Source organism: Aristolochia californica, unplaced genomic scaffold (genome assembly GCF_029961685.1).
Source record: "Aristolochia californica isolate CCGP_79_NKW_82.1479 unplaced genomic scaffold, dmAriCali1.0.hap1 SCAF_7, whole genome shotgun sequence".
In the NCBI taxonomy this organism is placed as follows: domain Eukaryota; kingdom Viridiplantae; phylum Streptophyta; class Magnoliopsida; order Piperales; family Aristolochiaceae; genus Aristolochia; species Aristolochia californica.
Window position 1 is genome coordinate 40,954,685 of NW_027182268.1, and position 20,528 is coordinate 40,975,212.

A 20,528-nucleotide genomic window follows, 5' to 3' on the forward strand; every position below is an offset into this window, starting at 1 on the left:
CCAAGCCAGTAAAATTACGTAAAACAGAAAGGACAAATGTATTGTCTCGGATTCAGTCGAGCTTCTTTCAACTCCTCTCCAATCTGACCAAATTCAATATAATATGACCCATTACAAGAATCAACTTTTGGAATACACGCAAGCATGAGTCGAACAATAAACTATACCTGGTGTACAGTTTAACAAATAAAACGTACCCAAATAACAAATGGTCGGTAAGTACCCACATCTTATCCAGTTCACTCATTCTATTAGCAAGAAATACACTCTTCAAATATAGACGTATTGCTTAGAAGGCAACCAACTACAAAAACAACTTTTAAATAATTATATCCTCGCAACCACTTCAAAGAATAGCAGAACAATGTCCCAAAACCTTAATACAACCTATGCTAATGCAAAGCACTATCGGCCAGGCATGGCTTTAGGGAAAGCAACTGTGTTCTGCTCTTTGTACACTTGCACGCTCTTCCATTTGTTGTCCTCCTCTGTGCTCCCCTGGCAGCAGCATACCAAAGTACAACCACTTAATCGTATGACGGGATGAAAAAGATTATAAGACCTTCCTCCGATCCCACCACATTTAGAGAACAACAGTCAGCAAACCCCTTAACCACCAAACTGGCCTTCTATTCTTTTATCCATAACAATACGAACAACTCCCAGTACCACGTAAAAACACGCAGATATTGAAACATGTTAAACAAGCATTGGTGCCATGGCCCTAGTCCAAGGATGGGCCTTAATCTGCAACCGCAAACATGTCACAGCAGAATCTGCTTCACATAAAGCTTCAGCTCAACCCCTTGTCTTCGCCCTTTTCATTCCAAGGCTGTTGTGGAAGGGAGAAACGGACCCTGACATGTGGGAGCCTTCCTCACGGAGTGTCCCGTTGAGCATAGCCAGCTCTCTCAATTGTTGTTTCTTGAAGAAATCAAGTGATTCATCCTGCACAAGAACGGTTGTTGTATTTTATTTACTAAAAATGCTAAGCAAATTAAGATGTGGGAACAGATGTCAGACCAGTGAGGTTGAGAGTGAAGTTACCACAGGCTTCAGCAAGTCTTCTAGTATTTCACGTGCTTGAATCAACCGAGCATCAATTATTTCCACAGGAAGTTCTGCCTCCACAAGAATGTGAAGAGGTTCATTCAAGTGCTCATAGCCTTGTTTCCCTCTCATCATTTCCTCCTGTAAGAAAATGCACTTATCAAGCTGACCATGTCCTAATTAATCGATGCATCAAGAAAATTTATGCAGCCCATATGTCAAAAGACTAGCAAATAGATATACAAAATCAACTTAAATGATTACAGATTGAATTTAAATGAATGGGAATTTGACATTACAAGTACCCGGGAAGGATCTTTGATACTCCCCCTCCCTCTGATCAATACACGGCATTCAGTGCTTGCCTCCACCCGCTTCAAAGAGTTCCCTCTAGGCCCAAGAAGCCGCCCCACAAAATTATACTGCAAAGGTGTTTTAGAAAAGCAATTACGAAGGCAGAAGTACTAGAATTCTGTATGCGTCAGGGGAGGGAGGGTTGGGGGTAGTAAGAAAGAATTAAATGTAATAAACTTAAAACATACACTAGGATACTTGTCAACAGGAATATCCACCCTGATTGTTTTCTTCACAATCAGACTAGAAGAAGAACCTTGTGATCCAAGCCAATTATGATTTCCAGTCTGTGGTGACATCCCCAATCTCTGCAAATTGCAACTCTCAGCATGTTGTCAGTTGGGTAAGTAAGCTCAAAGATAAGCAGTATTTTAATAACACGAAAAACGATAGCATAAGTAATTTGAACATAATAATGAAACATATGTGCCACAGATAATCAATAATAGCACAGGACAAAGAAATTTTGAATAGCACGGAGATTTTAAATCTGAAATCTAAAAGGTTCATTATCTGTTCAGTGGATGCAAAGTTACAAATTCAGAGAACCAATTCATCATCACCCAAATGTTCACTGTGCTTGTTAAGTTATCAGCAGCACATACAAGAGTAACAATCACATTTTGGAAACAATGATTGGAAACATCTTTGCTACAATACAAGAGAATCAAAAGCAGCCACTACCCACAAGAGCTCAAGACAGAAAGTAATGATCACAAACTATCAGTCAAAATTTTTACAAAGAAGCCAAACAAAGTAAGACTCCCCCACTGGGATAAACTGCCCCCACCACATATTACGCTGCGAGTGAAAGCATGAAGCTTTTATAATCTTTCAACACCATCAACTCCCTTTTCTAATCAATCTGTCAAAATTTCTGCATCTAACAAGCTTTGCTTCGAAAACCTCCAAAATCCAGCACTTGAATAAATGAAGGAAGCATAGTCCAGTGCATCCATTCAATGTGCACTTGACAAATGTTAGAGTAAAAAATGGAGCTCAACCAACAGTGGAATTTCAAACTTCCAAAGGTCCAACCAGTAGATTGATCTCAAGTTAGCACTAAGCTGTAAGAAACTCACAATTTGGTTAGCATTAGCATGGGCAAGTTATGTCAGAAGTAATAAAATTAGATGCAAAGAGAAGTCATGTTAATGGTTAGTATCCGTACTTCTGATTGAAATGCTGACGCCCAGCCATTTATATCAGCTCCACCATTTGAAAATAATCCTCCAGAAGTCAGAGGGCTAGCTTGTTCAAGCCCACTTTGATCTAAAAGTGATGCATTCCCCAACAATGTGGTTACACGTAATATTTCTGCTTCAAAAATGTCAATTTCAAGAATAAGACGTCCCAGTTAGCATGGTTAAGAAATTAGTCGGCACAAAATGGACAGACAATTGGGTTAATATCAAAATCAACACACCACTTAATAAAACAAGTCATGTTATTTGAAAGATAACCTAAAATGTTGACTAAAGTAAACTATTTGGGAACAATCATGAATGTAAAAGATACTAAGTATAGATCAAACTACAAAATGTCTTAACCCACACTAAAGAAGTAACAACGAATAAGCATCTGTAAATTATTGACTCATTAAATAAGTAACCACAGTCAAACAATTAGACCAACTCGCTAGGAAGCACGGTGGAGAGGTCTGAAATCAAGTGCAACCACTCATATCCATTTCTTGTGGTCTACAGAAATAAAATTACCTTCATCTTAGTTGTTTATTAATGGCACAGATTCTCACTCGAAACAGAGTCAATGAAAGGACATATCATGTTTCTTGTCAATATGCAACAAATACTCTCTGACTTTGGCTTCCAAGTTGATTACAAGTACAGCCTGAAGGGAGATGCACAACTCTTCCCATCTAACTAGTAATAAGTCTTTTCATTAATTGACAAAGGAAAACTAGCATTCTAGCATTTAAGATAGGAAGCACAAAGTGGACGATAAACATCTACAAACAAGAGAAAGAAAAACTAATCACTAACCAAAGTAACTTAAAAGGGAGACTGGCTTCCATCTATAAATCAGCTAAGGCTTTCAAACATCCGTGCAAGAAAATCAACTACACTGTTCACCCCTTCATCTCATCTTTCAGATCATAAAACTTCCTCTGAATAACATTTGCTTGCCACTTCTTCAGGCTTTCTTGTCCTCCATACAACTTGTTACACTACCAAATATGGATAGAACCAAACAATCAAGGTAGAGAGCCAAGGCTACGACATAACATGACCAAAGTCATATATAGAACTAGAAACTAAGTACATTACAATGATCCTTATCATAAATTAAATTCTGCCATCACTGTGAACAAATAGCTGGAGGAGATCCTTCACTGTGAAATTAAAATTAACATGAGGAGCAACAACCATTCTAGCATCTTTCCAGTTCGGAATATTTTCTCCAGCAATCTATACTTCTTTACCAGTTGCTTTCAAAGCTCCTTAATCTCAGTTATTCTACTAATCAATGCAGAAAGAAAATATACGACACTCTCTCAAGACCAAATGATCTCAAAACAACCACTTAGCTGGAAGACACCAAACTCAACTACCCTCCACATGCTCCAACAGCACACTAGGAAGGTTCTTCCTTTGGTATTTCTTCTAATATGATTGTATATACTTGACCTCCAAGATTTCTTTCCCCAGCTAAAAACACACTAATTCCATGCCTCCACAAGCTCCACCAGTTATATGAAAGACCATCTTCCTTCAACTGCTCTTTCTTGTTTTGACAACCATCTTCCTTCAACAGTTCTTTCTAGGTTAGCTATATGGCTGTATTTTCAAGCTCCTAGATATGCTTTATTCCTTACACAAGTAACAAATACAAAACACACTCACCCCAAACCCCTTTCTTTCATTTGTCATAGTAAGTAATAAGCACGGAAATATTTCCACTCCACACTCAATACAGTGGACAGTCTCTTAACATTATCTATGTAACTGGAATAAGGAAATGTTGTAGTAGGTAAGCTCTAAAATGCAATATTTTTCATATTGATAAATATTTCATGATTGAAAAAGTGGAATCAACATTCTTCATTCTTAATAGCTTTATCCACAGGACACATTGCACACCTAGTTGGATCAAATCTCAAGTACAGAACTTTGTATCTTAGCATGGGATGAAAAAGAATATCATAGGAAGACCGAAATCTAATTGAGATCGGGACAGCAAGGTTCATGTGCAGAATCAGGAACCTAAAGAGAAGACTGAGCCCTGCATTAGTGCATTAAGCCTAACCAGTGAAATGCCAAGAATACAAATATTACAACTGCAAACCACTAATGGACAAAATAACTATGCTAAGTCAATCATGCTCTATCTGGGAGAAAGTAATCCCCTAATGAAAGAGATGATGTAATCCAGAAGAGCATTATCAATTTAATAATCGATTCCATATCTATGTATCATCAACATAAAAAGCCCGACTTCCAGATCCCTATGTCTTACATGCAGTCACACACCAACCCTAATGCAAGGTCATCACAATAGTCAGATCAAGGTAGCTTCTACATGCTACATTGATCTAGTTTTTTTTTTTTTTTCACCCAGTTCCAAAATTAAAATCTCAACCAGAAACAAAAAATTTAATCTGAGGCTGCATACCTCAAGCATTCACCATTAAATTACATAAACTTCAAATTTAAGTTTCATTCTTTGAAGTACAAGAGATGCTTAATAGAAAACAGCATTTTGACCTTTCGGTTAAATAAAAACCCCATTTAACTACATCATTTATCTGGACTGGTTTCTAGTTCAAGTTGTGCAGTAAAGGTCTGTCTTCAGTCTGCAAGTACCTGCACCACTACAACTCTAAAATCCACAGACACTATCAGGCAGATACTATTTTGAGTGCACAACAACGTCACTTTACTGTCAAACTCCATTCTCATATTCTGCCCACACCTGCACCTGAACAGTCTGCCTCTCTCCATTACCAGAGAACTGCTATTTTCCTTATTCATGCCTTCCTCCTTGAGATCCAACTTTCCTGTTTCTTCCTCACAAAAGTCAAGCTCTAGGAACCAAGCGACAAAGTAAGCCTGACAAAATATACACGATAGAATCATAATCCTGTTAGACAACAGTATACCAGACTATCACAGTCTCTTAATCTGCAAAATATACCTTGATTAACCATTCATATTGCATCATTTGGAACAAAAAAGTGGCAGAGCTTTACAAACCTAACACTTGCACTCTTTGCACTTTCTAGGCACCTCCCCATCTGGGTCATTCAAAAACAGGCCCTCAACTAACTATTTCACAAGTCTACATTATCTGTCGTCCAAGAACATATCTCAAAGCCAGTATTCTGTCCAACCATATGAATTCAAGGACAACTTAACTTGAGTAGGGGAGAAAACTACAGAACGAGGCATTCATTTTTGCTACGGTTTAGAAAATGAGCATCTTGATGCACAATAATTAAACTTCAATATTTTACATTCAAATCTCCTATGTTTAATAAAGTTAAGATAACAAATATAATGAAATAGATCATAACTAAGAAAAAACAGGACAGGACATAACAGTAATTGTAACAAATTTAGCACTTACGTTTCCTACCTCGACAAAATTGTCCATGTATTGCATTGGCAGATATCAGTGACTTACAGAAATGTGAACAGAAGTTTCCCTAATTTTGTACCTTATACTAACTTGTCTATTAAGAGGTAACTTACGCTTGTAGATTTGAACTTGTAAACCCTGAACAAGAAAAAGATTACAAGGAAATTATTTGTGGCAAAAACTCACCCTGGTTCAGCAATCGATAACTGTGAGGAAGCACTGGCACGAAAGGACTAAGCTTGTGCCGTTCAGCCAGCAACTCCGAGAGATACCTGCCAAGCAAAAAAGGATATCCATGTAAATCCATCTGCCCACTTCAAGTGTGTGTCTGTGAGGTGGGGAGGGGTACGAAGTCAGACATGTCAGCTTTTTTTTTTTTTTTTTTTTATCTAGTCCTTGGATCATTTTAAAAAAAAAAAAAGCTGTCCAGATTCTCAACTATACTAGAAATAAAGCACACTATATCTAGTATACACATCCACCACAATGTTCTAGTCAGGATGACTTCTAAAACAACTGCACATTTTATAATACATAAAACAGTTCAATTATAAAAAATAAAAATAAAAGTATAGTAGAATACAATAAACCATATTTTCCGCCACTGATCGAGATCGTACATAAAATTTATGAAAATAAATAAACCCCTAATTTCAACGATCCTGTAAACCACATAGAACCCACCAAACTGATGTAAGAACAATCTTCAAAACATTTCCAATTTCCAACTCAACGATCAAACAAAATCAAAAGCAAAAACAGCAGTAAGACACAAGTTCTATGTAATAAAAAATCACCTTTCCCTTGACATAGGAACTAAACGGAGAAGATCCAGTAAGAATAAATCAGGCAGAACATTATCATCTAAAGCATAGCCCTTTAGATCACTAAAATAGTAACAAGAAAGAAAGACGCAAACAGCGATAGAGCATGCAACCCGAGCATCTATGGATCCACTGTCACCATAACAGAACCAGACAATCAACCGTTTCGCAATTCATAATTCGACGGAAACATAAAATGAAGACAAACGTACACAGCACAAAAAAAAAATAATAATAATAATAATAACAGCAAAGTAAAACGAAGATCATTCAGTGAGTTCAACTTGCAAATTGATAAGAGATTTACAGACTAAAAAAGAAAGAAGTCTATACTTTTCTTGCTCGACAAGAGCAGAGGTAGCTGATCGAATGCCAGAAATATGTGGAGAGTGAGGAGCAGTGGAAGGAGAGGGAGAGTAAGCCATGTATCTGCCGGAAGACATCTTAATTGAGTTAGAATCTATTCAGATTTTAAGTTTGGCGTGAAGATCCGGGCGAGAGCCTCAGATCCCGACGAGAATGGGAAGAACTGAAAGCGAGAAACGCCGCTTCAAGTCGGTGGAGGAGGTAGGTTTGGCCTCTCCATTTATACGAGAAAGATTTCCGATTTCCCTTCGTTTTTTTTACCACGCCTGTCCGAAAGACATTTTTCGCCGCTACTGGCGTCTGGCATTCGTAACTTTTTCACTGTACGTGCGTTTCGACAGTTCCAATTTCGGACCGTAAGAATCTTCGGTCCAAGACAAAAAACTCTAACTTTTTCTTCCGTAGTTCTTTTATTATTGACGTAATGTGACGAGATTACCCCCCTCTAATTCCTGTTTTTTACTAATCAAAGTGTCTTCTAGTTGACTGCTCGCTTGAAACCTGCCCGCTCATTAAATCATTGGTCGCGACCGCCGTCTCGGTATGCGGTGAACTTACTCGCTGAACCCTGAACATTTCCCCTGCGCGTTAATACATTGACTACACCTGAGAATTTAGGGCAGGCATAGAGTTCAAGTTTGAACCGAGTCCGAGCCTAAAAAAGTTAACCGAGTTTGGTGTCAAAAGAGATGGGTACGCAGCGATGCTGGGGGAACCATCAAGTTGCTTAAAGCCAGCAATCAAGCATTAAAGGGAGGAGGCAGGGAGCTAATATTTATTTGATGTGTCTTTATCAAATTGGATGTTTTTTCTACTTTAACCAAATGCAGCCAGCTATGTCAATCTTTAGGCCTAATAAATTCGCTGTCAAGGAGACGGCACGAGTGACGTATTCAGGTAGCTTACTCGTGGTCACACCGAATAAATTGTACAAGCTACTAATGTAATGTAGACAATGCGTCATGCATCGATAATTTTCAACGACTGGGCCCTCGCTTTCAAATCTCGCGCATCCAAACCAGGACGATTAGACGACCAGTCCATACGTATCGATGAAGCAGGAAACAGACCATGTGATCTGCATTCAAACTCTCCCGTGAGAGATCTCAATGGCATCACGCCTGCTGTGTTTTTGTTTAACTGTATCACAGTTCAGTGGCCGGTGAAGAGACGGCGATGGCGGAGCATCACGCGGAGCAAAATGAAAGGGCATTATTGTAATGGGGGAATTAAAGGAAAAGGTGAGCACACTTTTGCTTTTTCCCGGTTGTCACAAATGGAGAGACAAGGAGTACAAGCAGGTGATGGTGTTTGATTGCTTTTTGAAGGCATTTCTCCTTTCACATGATCACTCTCTTCCTAAAGGAGGAAGACAACCCTTTTTTTGCCTCCCAACAGTTTTTCAGAGATTGAAGGCGTTGAAGGTCAAAAAGTGAGATGGCTTTGAGCTTTTAAGTTTAATTTCACCATTTTTCCCATGTTATAATTTAAATTGATCGATTGAATTGGGTTTAATTGGCCATTAAAGTTACAGTCGAGCAAAGAATTCTCCCAGATGGCAGAGAAAATAGGTGGAGGCGGGAAGATGCACCTTCTCTTCTCTTTTGGCACTGACTACGGAAGAACCTCCCTTACCTACCCCACCACTAATTCAAAGCGGTCCTTCGCTTGTTAATATTTTGTATTTAGGGTTTTTCCTTTCTTCATCATTCTTTAGTTTTTCATCTTCTATGCTGAAATCAGTTTCTCGTATCTAATATTTGAGTAGTTGAATGACTTACATATCATCAACCATTTTAACTAGGAATTCTAGAGATATGAACTGATCTTACTGTTTTTCATTTATGTCGTACATAATGGCAGATGGGAGATCTATCTCCTGATGAATGGAATTACAAGCTAAGGCTACATTGTTTAATCTCATTTAACCATATATTATATTTAAAAATTTTGAAGTGATATCAATATATGCATTACAGGGATGATTCAAGCTTCCATTCCAGCTCAATTTTATCAAAATTAAGAAAATCAAATCAAATATGAGAAAAAATCAGATACCATGAAAATCTAGCATGGGTTTTTTACGCTTGTCGCAAGATGTTCATGTCTCAGACTCTCAATTAAGACGAACGTGAAGCGCCTGATTCCTGAATGACTAAGCTAAATTACAAAAACATCCTTTCCCGCTCCAGAAAATGATTGACGCCCGTCTCACTGCTGCAGTGCACCCCCCTCTCCTCAACATCTTCTACGGATCGCTTCTGAAATAGAGGAAGTCGCTGGAATGGTGGATACAGCAATACCCTTCAAAAATCTTCACAGCAGAGAATATCAAGGTCATAAGAAGAAGGTAAAACTTTGTCTTAGATTATCTTATGCCCTTCTATACGAGTTCGACTGCTGAAAATCAGAAGCCTGCGGATTGCGTAGTTGTTTAAAAAACACAGCGGTCAGGGATTTGTTTCGAAAGCCATAGATTGCTCTACATCAGTATTCGAACTGGAGATTAATTATCGTGTTGTTTTCCGTTAGGTGCATTCCGTGGCATGGAATTGCACCGGCGTGAAGGTCGCTTCAGGTTCCGTTGATCAAACCGCTCGCGTTTGGCATATTGAGCCGCATGGCCATGTAAGTATCTAAGCCTTTTTTTAAGGCTCAATTTTGCGTTTTCTCGTGTTGGAACTAGGAATGGCAACTGCGCATATTGAGCCGCATGGTCATGTAAGTATCTTTACGTTTTTTTTAGGGCTCAATTTTGTGTTTTCTGTTTTAGAACACGAATATGGGCTTTCTACAATTAACGCTGTTGCTATCTTAAATCCATGGCAACCTACGTCGGCCTACTCCATCTAATATTCAGATTTCGCAATTTTCTTGCTTAGTTCTTATATATGACATGTAATATAGTTTTATATAAATTCGATAATATCGAAATAACACAAAAAAAAATTCAAATACTTGAAGATACACAAAGATACCCTAAACTCGAGGAAAGAGTAAATTCAAATAACTAAAAGTACTGATGAACGCAAGCGTGAATTACGACATGGTAAACTTAAGAAGTGTCATTACGCTGTAAAATTGTTCTTCTATGCATTCTAGTGCCCATTGGTAGGGACATAAGGAAAGACCTTACTTGTAGGAGGCCATTTTAACAAGATATGTATTGCAGAAGTTTGGACTTTCTTTCCCTCGAGGCTTAGAAGCTGTGAAAAACATAATTCCTTATGTAAATTTATTGAGATTTACCATGAGAAATGGCTTAGCTGAATGGTTATCATATCTATGCACACAGTTCAAAAAGAAAAAAAGAAGACTTCTGCTCACTGACAAAGTTTGGGAAAGAAGGTCACCTATCAGGCAATATAGTATGCCAGTAGGCACTTGGTACCCACCCTTAACATTTCTAATCACCAGCCTAGACTGATATGGTTCATTGCAATTATCAAGCTACAAAAAATGTTATTGGATTCACTCTGCTACTTGCTAGTCTTCTAAACTTATGTAAAGCTTCTAATAAACTTTTACTAGAATTCCTTCAAACTTATCTAAAACTTTGCATAGATGTATATGGTTCATATCCTAAAATAACAGGTTGAAAAAGAAAGGTTTACAAAATTTCTTCAAAAATTGTTTAATTAAGTCAGTAATTAATTTTTAGAATTCTGTTTTATGATTATTGTCAACTTCGATTTTTATCAAAAAAAGTTTAATTAATTTTTAGAATTCAGTTTTATGATTATTTTCAACTTCGATTTTTATCAAAAAAAAGTTTAATTAATTTTTTAAATCACTTGATATATTACTAATAGAAATCTCATTCAATTGTTTTCTGCTTTTTTATAAATTTCTGCATGACTCTTTCTTTTTAATCATTTAGAAATTTCTTAAACATTTTTCAAACTTATTTAAGAGAGGCAAGATTTGCTTAACAATGGCTTTATGCAGTGATAACCTTTCTGATTATTGCAGGGTAAGGTCAAGGACGTTGAGTTGAAAGGGCACACAGATAGTGTTGATCAACTATGTTGGGATCCAAAGCACCCTGATCTGATTGCAACAGCCTCAGGGGACAAGACTGTGCGCCTTTGGGATGCTCGTAGTAAGTATATATATATTTTTTTTAAATGATATGGTAAGTATATATTATGAAACGTTACGCTGAGTTGGACTCAAAACAATCAATATGTACTGCAGATAGTGATCCAGAGTTTCTTTGAAGAGAATTGTTTTTCTTCTTCAATTGAAAGTGCATGTTTCAGACCAATTGTTATGCACTATTCTGGTCAAGCAATTGTTATTAGTGTTATCAGATACAACAATTGTGTTTTATCTTATTTCTTTATCCTACATCCTCTCACTGATACTTTGATGTTTACATTGCTTGAGGAACAGGTGGAAAATGCTCTCAACAGGTGGAACTCAGTGGTGAAAACATCAACATCACATACAAACCTGATGGGACACACATAGCTGTTGGAAACAGGGTATGTGCAATAACCATTACTTGATACTGCAAATGTTGCTAAATGCATGCTACTATTGAGACTTACTGACTGGTCGTTAACCATGGAATTTCCTATACTAGCTGATATGATTGTGAATGCAAAGCAGCCTTGCTGTTATTTTTCTTATTTGTAAGTTGGAATGAGATTTATAAAAGAAAACAAACTTCAAAAATTTCATTTGATGAAGACTTATAGGGAATTATCTTTCCCATAAATGCATACAATACAACATGGCTAATTATGCATTATAATGTCTATGATCCTAATATAGTTGTTAAACTTGTACCATGTCTGATCTCTTTGTCCTTTGTACACCAAATCTGCAGCTATATCATGGGTTGTAGATTCCCAATCAGTGTAGACCATGTCTCAGTTGCTAGAGAATATTTTATCCACTGTTGGTGACACTGCTACAAATCTCTTTACCTTCTCACTGATGGTTCTGTGCCAAAATGTTTTCCCTTCTTGTAGTTAAAGGTCATCAGAAGGGTCATGTATTACTTTCTTATTCATGAATAATATAGTGAGTATATAATGTGGGTACAGATTAATATTGATTTCCCCTGTTAAGTTTAGAAAGTTTTACAGATGATAAGAAGTGTACGACATGCTTAGCTCTATTGTTGCACACCTATGATGACCTTTAACTCTGATCTTCTGCCTCTCTACACTCCCATGCACATGACCCTTTTGATGTTTTATATGTTGTCCATTGTTTCTTTCCATGTGTCTCTATTTTTAATAACATTATTATGTCATTTCCCTTCATGTAGCATGTTCAACTTAAAAAAAAAAAATCTACGGATCACTAATGCTTTTGGAGGATTGATCATAGATAATTTTCAACAAAGAAAATCATACTCAACAGAAAGGAGATTGCAAGTTGCAACCAATTTTGCACTCTAACGCTTTTCTAAAATTATTTTATTTTCATTTCTGTTAGGATGATGAGCTAACCATATTGGATGTTCGAAAATTTAAAGCAATCCACAGGCGCAAGTTTACCTATGAGGTAATCATCACCGGGGCCATGTAGTTTGAAATGGTTTCTTCCCTATCACTTATATTTTTAGGACATCTCATATCTTTTCCTGCACTGCTTGTTTATGAATGTGACTTATTGAGTTACAATGGATATCTTAATATGTATTTCGTACTTCAGTATTTATCTTTTTTAAATAACTCTATATTTTTTTGCAGTTTTGAGCAAACAATATGTCTATGCTTTCCTTTGGAGATGTTTCTATACTTATGACAGTTTCACTTGTGAAATTGCTAAGTTTCTTTTTAGGAATTCAGACAAACAAAATGGTTTTAGTACATTAGTACTATAGATCAGCATTACCACTCTTGTGCTGATCCACCTGTACCTTGATCCAACTATGTTGGATTTGGGTATGTGACTCCTTTTTTGTCATCTAATCTTTCTTATGCCATATATTATTAAGTTGGTGTCTTTCAAGTCTTTCCTCCCAACTTTTATGACTATCATTTTCTGCTTTAATCTTCTTGCTTTTCATTAACTGGCATCAGTAAAAACTGCCTCATCAATGCAATATTAGGTAACGTCAAATATGTTTAAACCATCTAAAATGGTCCGCTCTTATTTTTTGATTGAGTGGTGCCACTCCTATATGTAATGTAATATGTTTTTCTTTTTTCTTTTTTTTTTCCTTCTAGTTTTTTCACACTTGTCTCAAAATTCTCATCTCTGTATGCTTCCATGAATGTTGCTTCTTCATGTGGCTATCAAACCTGGTCTAACAGATGGAATTTATTCCTCTCATGCTTTTCACATAGGTCCCGAGATACTGGACTTCTCCTTAACCAATCAATATTTGCTTCATGAATTGCATCGTTGTTAAACCCTTCCTTATGAATTGTAGAACCTACGTGTAAAACCCCCCCCAAAAAAAAACTTGCATGGAGAAAATCATTGCTGTCATGTATGTGGCAAGTGACAACTTGGGGTAGCATTGTGCATTTTAAGTTACTTTATTTTAATTTAATTATGACGAAATGCAATTGGACACTTGTTGAATTTCTTGTTATCAGCACAAATGAGAACATACTCAGATTTTGGTGAGCTGTTTCTCAACTATATATGCCTGAAGCTATATAATTGTTCCTACAAATGTTCAGAAATTCAAATTTTACAGTGTCTTTATTTCACTTTAAAGGGATGGAAAGTTGCTGAATAGGACGTTAGAAGGAGAAAAACACATTCATATACTACTGCACTTTCAAGGGCAAAGTTTTCCCTTCTGAATTTAGTAATAGGATTCATTTTGTAAACTATTTCTGATCTAAACTAGCTGACTTCACTTAGTATTCCTTACTTCTAGGTAAATGAGATTGCTTGGAACACTACAGGGGATGTTTTCTTTCTTACTACTGGGAATGGTGAGCAAATATATTGTTGACTTTTCTACTTTTCACTGCCATAAAATGTATTAGGTATAACTATTTTACATTTTCATCTGTCACGACTTTGATTAAGTTTTGGTTGATGTTTTCTTTGAAGTCTGTTGCACAAATGTACAGGGTTTAAATGGACCTTGTTATTGGTTCATATTCAGTTCAGCATATTTGTTGTTAAAAAGTCGGGCCTGGCCTAGCTCACCTGCCAAAAATTATTTTCACCTTTGGACAGTTTTAGACCCTGTATGGAAGGTGTTTGAGACCATGTGGTCTCTTCGTAAGAGGACTCGATTGTGAAGCTGGAGCTCAGCTTAAGACATCAATAGTTTGATTTGGTTTTTCCTGGTTACTTAAATAGGTATCTTTGAGATGTTGACCAATAATTAGAGTTATGAGACACTAAGGTGTGCTACTGGGCTAAGAGCTTGGGAATTATTTCTAAGTCAGTGATTTTTCTGACTACCGGAAATTGCTCGACTATGATATAAAGGTATATGGATTGTGCAATCTCAGAAAAAAAAAAGTAAAAAAGAAGAAGAAGAAGCTTACATCTGGAGCAGCTCTTTGTTTTATTTGAGAAATGTTGCATGAATCTTGCCCAACCAATGCCAGTTTTATTTTGACTCTCTTGTACTCTTGCAAATGAGTGCGTATTATGGATCCTAAAGGCTGAATTTTATTTTCAACACAGGCACCCTTGAGGTTTTGGATTACCCATCTCTTCGAGCCATGCACACCCTTATGGCCCATACAGCAGGATGCTATTGCATTGCAATCGACCCTACTGGAAAGTATTTCTCTCTCTCTCTCTCTCTGCTTATTGTCAAACTTTAGTCATTCTGTTTTGCTGTGTTCTACAAAAACACAACCCTTTATGTCAGGAGGAAAAAATACACTAGACTTTGAGTACCTCTGTTTGACCTCTTTATGCCATGACAGACACTTTGCTGTTGGGAGTGCTGATTCATTAGTCAGTCTGTGGGATTTCTCTGAGATGCTTTGCATACGTACATTTACGAAACTTGAGTGAGTCACACTTGCATCCCTTCCTATCAATTGAAGCAAGTTTCCTTCTTTAAAAGTATAATGTTGATACTCTTTTTTGGTATGGTAGTTGAATTTTGCTGCAGATATTTCCCAGCTACTGAAATCATTCCAATGCAGTAAGCTTGTTCTTTCATTTTTTTTCTGCTCAGATGGCCTGTTAGAACTGTTAGTTTCAATTATTCGGGTGATTACATCGCCTCAGCTAGTGAAGATCTATTTATTGACATTGTGCGTAAGCCCTTCACTGTATCATTCTTTTAATTGCTTTTCAGATTTATTAGGCCCTTGTGTGTTGCAACTCATGCATGTGTAAATGTTTCCTGTATTAATAGTCCAATGTTCATACTGGGCGAACTGTGCATCAAATTCCTTGTCGAGCTGCAATGAATAGTGTGGAGTGGAATCCCAAATACAATTTGCTTGCTTATGCCGGAGACGATAAGAACATGTACCAGGTTGATGAAGGTACTTTTTGTTCTCCATTTTTGCTGAAGAAGGATCTTCAGTTGCCATACACTGCACTTTGTTCTTTATTCCTTTCAATAATAACGATGCATACTTAATAAGTTTTTAGAGAATAAAAAATTGCCTTTCCTGACCTGCTATGTCTTGTTTACCCCAAAGATCTGTACATTAAAGTGGGTCTTTTCTAAGCTTAGAGGCAACTTACAAAAGAAGAACAGAGCTCAAAGCCAAAAAACAGACCCAAAATATGAAAATTTATAATCTCAAGCTATTTATATCCATTTTAATAACATCTATAAATATATTTTAAATTGTGTTAATATATTTTTTTGAATTTAAGGAAGCTTGTTTATGAATTGATAATAAGATTTGCCTTAATTCTTTCTTTCAGGTGTGTTTCGAATATTTGGCTTTCAAAGTCCGTAAGTTTATTTGAAGAAAGAGGTTAGACATCATCAATTATCTGGCCTCTTTTCAATGCGTTTGTCCTTTTACTACTGAAATCAAGTTGGGAGGTTGTTCGTCATTTTGTCTTCGAAATAGTATGCAATCACTGTTAGATTTAGTTATTAGTTTCTAACTCTTCACCAGTAAATACAACATTCTTATTTCAATGAAACCGTTTTCTTACTGCGTCTTTCTCTACTTTCCATCTCTACTAAGATGAGTTAACTTCTGACTGGGGATGTATAGTAGAAGGGATTTGGAGAAGTAGACTGAGCTCGTGTTGTGAGCTACAGCTGATACCCGGGGTAAAGCAAAAGAGACAAATAATATTAGGAGATCAAATGGGTGATGAAGCTGGCATTCCTCGTAATACAGAGAATTTTTTTGTCAGAGAAAAAACGATGATAAGCAACCCAAACAAATCTCTGATTAACAAATTGGAAGAGAAGAAAATCCTAATTAAATTTCACTATGTTTGTGCAGGTGCAATGAAATCCTAAAAATCAAACATGTGGGTGGTATATCATCAACGTTTGTATTTAACATTCATGAGGCTTGTTATCGAGCCAACTCACTGTCACCGGACTTTGTCGTCACATGCTCTCTATATGTTTTCTTCATACATGCAATTAGTCCTGAAATGTGTATTGAGAAAGTGATAGTGGAGAAACTTCATGCGGTTTGACCTTATGATCTTGTGAGTCCAGTGGGGGTCATGGCCGTAAATTGTGATGGCGACGGACCCAAGATGATAGGATGGTTCACACTTCACAGCCTGTAGCCATGCAAGTGCTTAGCCCATCTTCTAGCCATGTAGGGATCATGGTACTCCCATCTCTCCACATTGCTATTCCTTCCACCTATGCTCGAGTCCCTGACATCACCCCTCTCGTCGCTCCTTTCTCCCTTGTCCCCAAGTCCTACAATGATCTCCCCTGTCGTTAACCGCTCTTCTGGTCCGCATTCAATGTAGGTATAACCCACACAAACATACCCACAGTCACCCAAGTCGAGAGGAATTCTTCTTTCTTCTCCACCCCTCAATTCGCCTAATCTAGCCCATCCTTCCTCACCAATTCTCAACTGGGTTTCTCTAATAACACCTCCAAGTAGTCTAGCCAAGAACTCTTCGAATTCGTGCATCACAAAACCGTTTGAAGTACCAAATCCAAACCCCACATGGAAACAGTGAACAGGGACGGGAACTTGCAAGTCGCGACCAAGGTAAGCAGCTCTTGTTGGACTATCAGACAGGTGCAAGATGCAACAATGAGGATTCTGGTGGGTACGGTCTTGCAGTATCTTCACCCCCTTCTTAAGTCCTTCACTGGGATCAGCCTCACCGAGGTAAAACAGACGATCGATGACTTGCAGAGCTGTTCTTTTCCCATGGGAAGTCATCCGTCTTAATGGGAAGGCCCGTGTTGCAGCGGAGGAGTATGTGACTATGGATAACCGGTCGACAGAACGTAGGGAGAAAACCACCAGCGCCATTGACTGTTTCAGAAGCCTAAGGTGAGGGCCATTAGTGCTGGTGACTAAGACAAGATCCGTTGCTTTCTGTTGGGCGAGCTTTACAGATACGAAAGCTCTGTTAGAACAGAAGTACGGCTGCTGATCTGTGGGTGAAGAATTGTAGGACGATGAAGTAGAAAACTGACTCAATGGGGATTGTCCGCAGACAATTTCATGCAAAGCTGAATGACTACAAGGGTGAGTTTGCGGAACCGGGATGAGAGACAGGCGGAGGCGGGGAAGTCCAGGAGAGTGGTCAGGCTCGATAGGATCATCGTCATCGTAACGGGCGGAACGGAGAGATGACCGCCTGTGAACACGAAAGGTGGCAATGGAATCATCAAGAATCCGGAGAATGGGATCTGATTGGTGGCAGGGAATTGAGCATGTGGGCATGAGACTTCGAGGCAGCTGGGTCCAGTGAGCTCTGCAGATAGGGCATGTAACGTTGCCATGGCGAACATTTGAGGAGATACAAATAAAGTGGAAGGCATGCGAGCACTGAGCTGTGAATATGGCCTTGCCAGGGCTCGCGCCAGGGCTGCTGCTTAGAGGTTCCAGACATATTGCACATAAATTCTGCAAAATTGAGAGCCTTGTTAGAGGGCTCTAGTTACAGACTACAGAACAAACCGGAGCTATGAAGTGAAGAAAATAATCACGGCTAACAAAATTCTGCTTCTTGGAGACTCCAAAGAAATTATTCAGGGAGGCATGGCTAAAGAACAGAGCCATTTGCGGCATTCCGTCATATCCAACTCCAATAGCTCTTTTTATTTGTCTTTGCCACTAACCTACTCTTCAATCTTACCCAAAAAAAAACATAAAAACCCTATTCTTTAGAGCTTACCTTCGCGAAGCTACTGGACTCAGCTTCCTCTGCTAATTCTTTAACATTCTCTTTTTGACTGGAAACCACCGGGGTTGAGATCTGAAACATGATATAAATATCAGAGCTTTTTCTTGATGTGTCAAAATCAATCAAACCTAAAACAGTGAAAAATCTGAAGATCATCACAACGGGGAATGCAGCAGGAGGCAACGCCATATTGGATTCTTGCAAGCAACACCAAGCTTTGGCGAAGCGTTATAGAAAATAATTATTTACAGAAAACCAAAGGGACTGAAAACTTTTGGGATTGGACTCTAGCTTAAGAATGTCCAAACATGGGGAAAAAGATTCCATCGGAAAACCCGAGTTAAAAAAGGCCCTTCGTTGAAAAGATGAAGAAAACTCCCCTTCGACGCACAACCAGAACAATGAAAAGATCATAAATATGCAAGAGAAGACAGTAGCAAACCTACATTTTCCATCTCCCGATAATCCCGAGACCTCGTCCTCGACAGTGAGCCGCAAGGGAGACCGAACTTCCGAGCCATTTTTTTGAGCTTGGAAGAAGCTCCGGCCATGGCGGAAGAACCTCTCTTTCTGTATTCTCTGCTTCTGGGCACTCCTTTTCTCTTTTTATGTCACTATTTCTTCTCCGAAATTTGATTTCGTAAGGGCAAAAGGGGACACACTCTGCAAATTCCGCAGCGTTTCCTGTTATTACTCCTTACTTTATTCTCTCTCCTAAACCTTTAATACTGACAAAAAACCATATAAAATTCAGTGAAACTTCTTTTACTTTCTTCCTCCATTTTAAATCTCCCATTTCTTTCCTCCTTTCCCCACTCATCTCAGCTCAAAATATTCCTCGTTCGAATCTCCCTGTACTACACTCCCCACTGAGACCACAAAGCCGGCGAAGTGCTACTGCTGGCTCCCACTAGAATTGAATAAAGCTTTCAACTATTAACATGGACCATTCCTGCTTTCTGGATTGAATCTGGACGTTTGGGTCTTCCACTCAGTTGAAAAGCAAAAATTTCCCGTATCTGATAAATGTTAGTAACGGTCTATGTTTGAACTTGAAAGCAGCCACGCTTCATGTTACCTGCAACACAGACAATTGCATCATTACTACGTCTCCTTACTTGATTCTAGTTTTTTTTTTTTTCAGTTTTAATGCATGGATGCTACTTGCAGGTTCCAAGATGCGGATGGGAGTAGGCATGTTTGGTTGGCCTTCCACGACCGTCCTTATCCAGAACTCAGAACTCAGAACTCGGAAGCTCTGAGCGCTTCGGTAATCTATTCAATCGATAGCCAGGATGAGGCCAAATAATCAACACGGGTGTTCTTGAGGTTGACACGCTACCAATTTTCTCGATTTAAGGACTTAATATATCCTATAATTCGTTAAATTAAGCTGATAACGGAATCACGATGGTCTACAAAGACAAAAGAAACAGCTTCCACTCTCCAGAGGAGACGACTCCGTGAGGAGCTCAATTATTTCTTTTCCCTTTTTTTTGTTTTTTTAATTCAAATATTGTCCTTTGCGATTATTCTTACCTGCTCTTATCATCGATGGATATTTTCGACATTTCAATCGTCCACGTCACTCCATTGGTAGAAAGAGACTGCCCTGCGTGAGATTAGTATGAGACGCATACGGCAAATAAGGCACAAGCCCAAAGTTGTGAGAAAAAACGTGCCGTTACGTTTGAAATGGGTAGGGGGGTCGCTGTCATGATGGGTTCAAAAGCTAAAGATGAGTTGGCGCCAAAACCGCTTTTTTTTCTCGGTATCCCACTTGGCCCCACCTCCCGCGATCTCACTTTTGGCTTTGGAAGTAACGGATACCGACGCTCCTCGATTGGAATCATTTCCGCTCTTTGACCGCCAATCAACCCTTTATCATTTTCCCTTAATTAAGAGATTATTTAATTAATCTCTTAATTAATTGTTGCCTTGTTGGACTTTTACACCGGCCCCACATAGGCGGAAATTGATTCTTATGACATGATCGCTGACCGTTGATTGGTTGCAGACAAGGTGGGCTTTTTTTATTGACGGGTAGTTATCCAAGGAGTGACATTTTCGCCG

At 38.3% G+C, this 20,528-nt stretch overlaps 3 protein-coding genes across 10 annotated transcripts; 1 reads left to right on the forward strand and 2 right to left on the reverse strand.

Moving 5' to 3' along the window:
* Positions 1 to 212: 212 nt before the first annotated feature.
* On the reverse strand, positions 213 to 7,370 carry LOC137935934 (KH domain-containing protein At5g56140-like). 4 transcript variants are annotated; one of them, XM_068780364.1, is made up of 7 exons: positions 7,161 to 7,370; positions 6,190 to 6,275; positions 2,576 to 2,721; positions 1,593 to 1,712; positions 1,356 to 1,472; positions 1,048 to 1,191; positions 213 to 948 (listed from the first exon to the last, which is right to left on the reverse strand). In XM_068780364.1, exons 1-7 carry the CDS (start codon positions 7,268 to 7,270, stop codon positions 799 to 801), a joined length of 873 nt encoding a protein of 290 aa, XP_068636465.1. In that variant the 5' UTR covers positions 7,271 to 7,370; the 3' UTR covers positions 213 to 798. The 4 variants fall into 4 exon arrangements, with proteins under 4 accessions (XP_068636465.1, XP_068636463.1, XP_068636464.1 ...); XM_068780362.1 differs by having other exon boundaries at positions 1,024 to 1,191; XM_068780363.1 differs by having other exon boundaries at positions 1,350 to 1,472.
* Positions 7,371 to 8,245: 875 nt separating this feature from the next.
* On the forward strand, positions 8,246 to 16,634 carry LOC137935869 (THO complex subunit 3-like). 5 transcript variants are annotated; one of them, XM_068780256.1, is made up of 13 exons: positions 8,246 to 8,625; positions 9,417 to 9,543; positions 9,726 to 9,821; positions 11,166 to 11,295; positions 11,589 to 11,680; positions 12,645 to 12,713; positions 14,047 to 14,104; positions 14,814 to 14,913; positions 15,062 to 15,148; positions 15,319 to 15,397; positions 15,502 to 15,634; positions 16,026 to 16,078; positions 16,565 to 16,634. In XM_068780256.1, the coding sequence occupies exons 1-12, from the start codon at positions 8,414 to 8,416 to the stop codon at positions 16,058 to 16,060; spliced, it is 1,218 nt and encodes a 405-aa protein (XP_068636357.1). In that variant the 5' UTR covers positions 8,246 to 8,413; the 3' UTR covers positions 16,061 to 16,078; positions 16,565 to 16,634. The 5 variants fall into 5 exon arrangements, with proteins under 5 accessions (XP_068636357.1, XP_068636358.1, XP_068636356.1 ...); XM_068780257.1 differs by lacking the exon at positions 16,565 to 16,634 and having other exon boundaries at positions 8,246 to 8,434; positions 8,522 to 8,625; positions 16,026 to 16,262; XM_068780255.1 differs by lacking the exon at positions 16,565 to 16,634 and having other exon boundaries at positions 16,026 to 16,262.
* On the reverse strand, positions 16,511 to 19,062 carry LOC137935868 (probable E3 ubiquitin-protein ligase EDA40). Its single transcript, XM_068780254.1, has 3 exons — positions 18,902 to 19,062; positions 18,447 to 18,527; positions 16,511 to 18,175 (listed from the first exon to the last, which is right to left on the reverse strand). Exons 1-3 carry the CDS (start codon positions 19,004 to 19,006, stop codon positions 16,850 to 16,852), a joined length of 1,512 nt encoding a protein of 503 aa, XP_068636355.1. The 5' UTR covers positions 19,007 to 19,062; the 3' UTR covers positions 16,511 to 16,849.
* Positions 19,063 to 20,528: the final 1,466 nt, after the last annotated feature.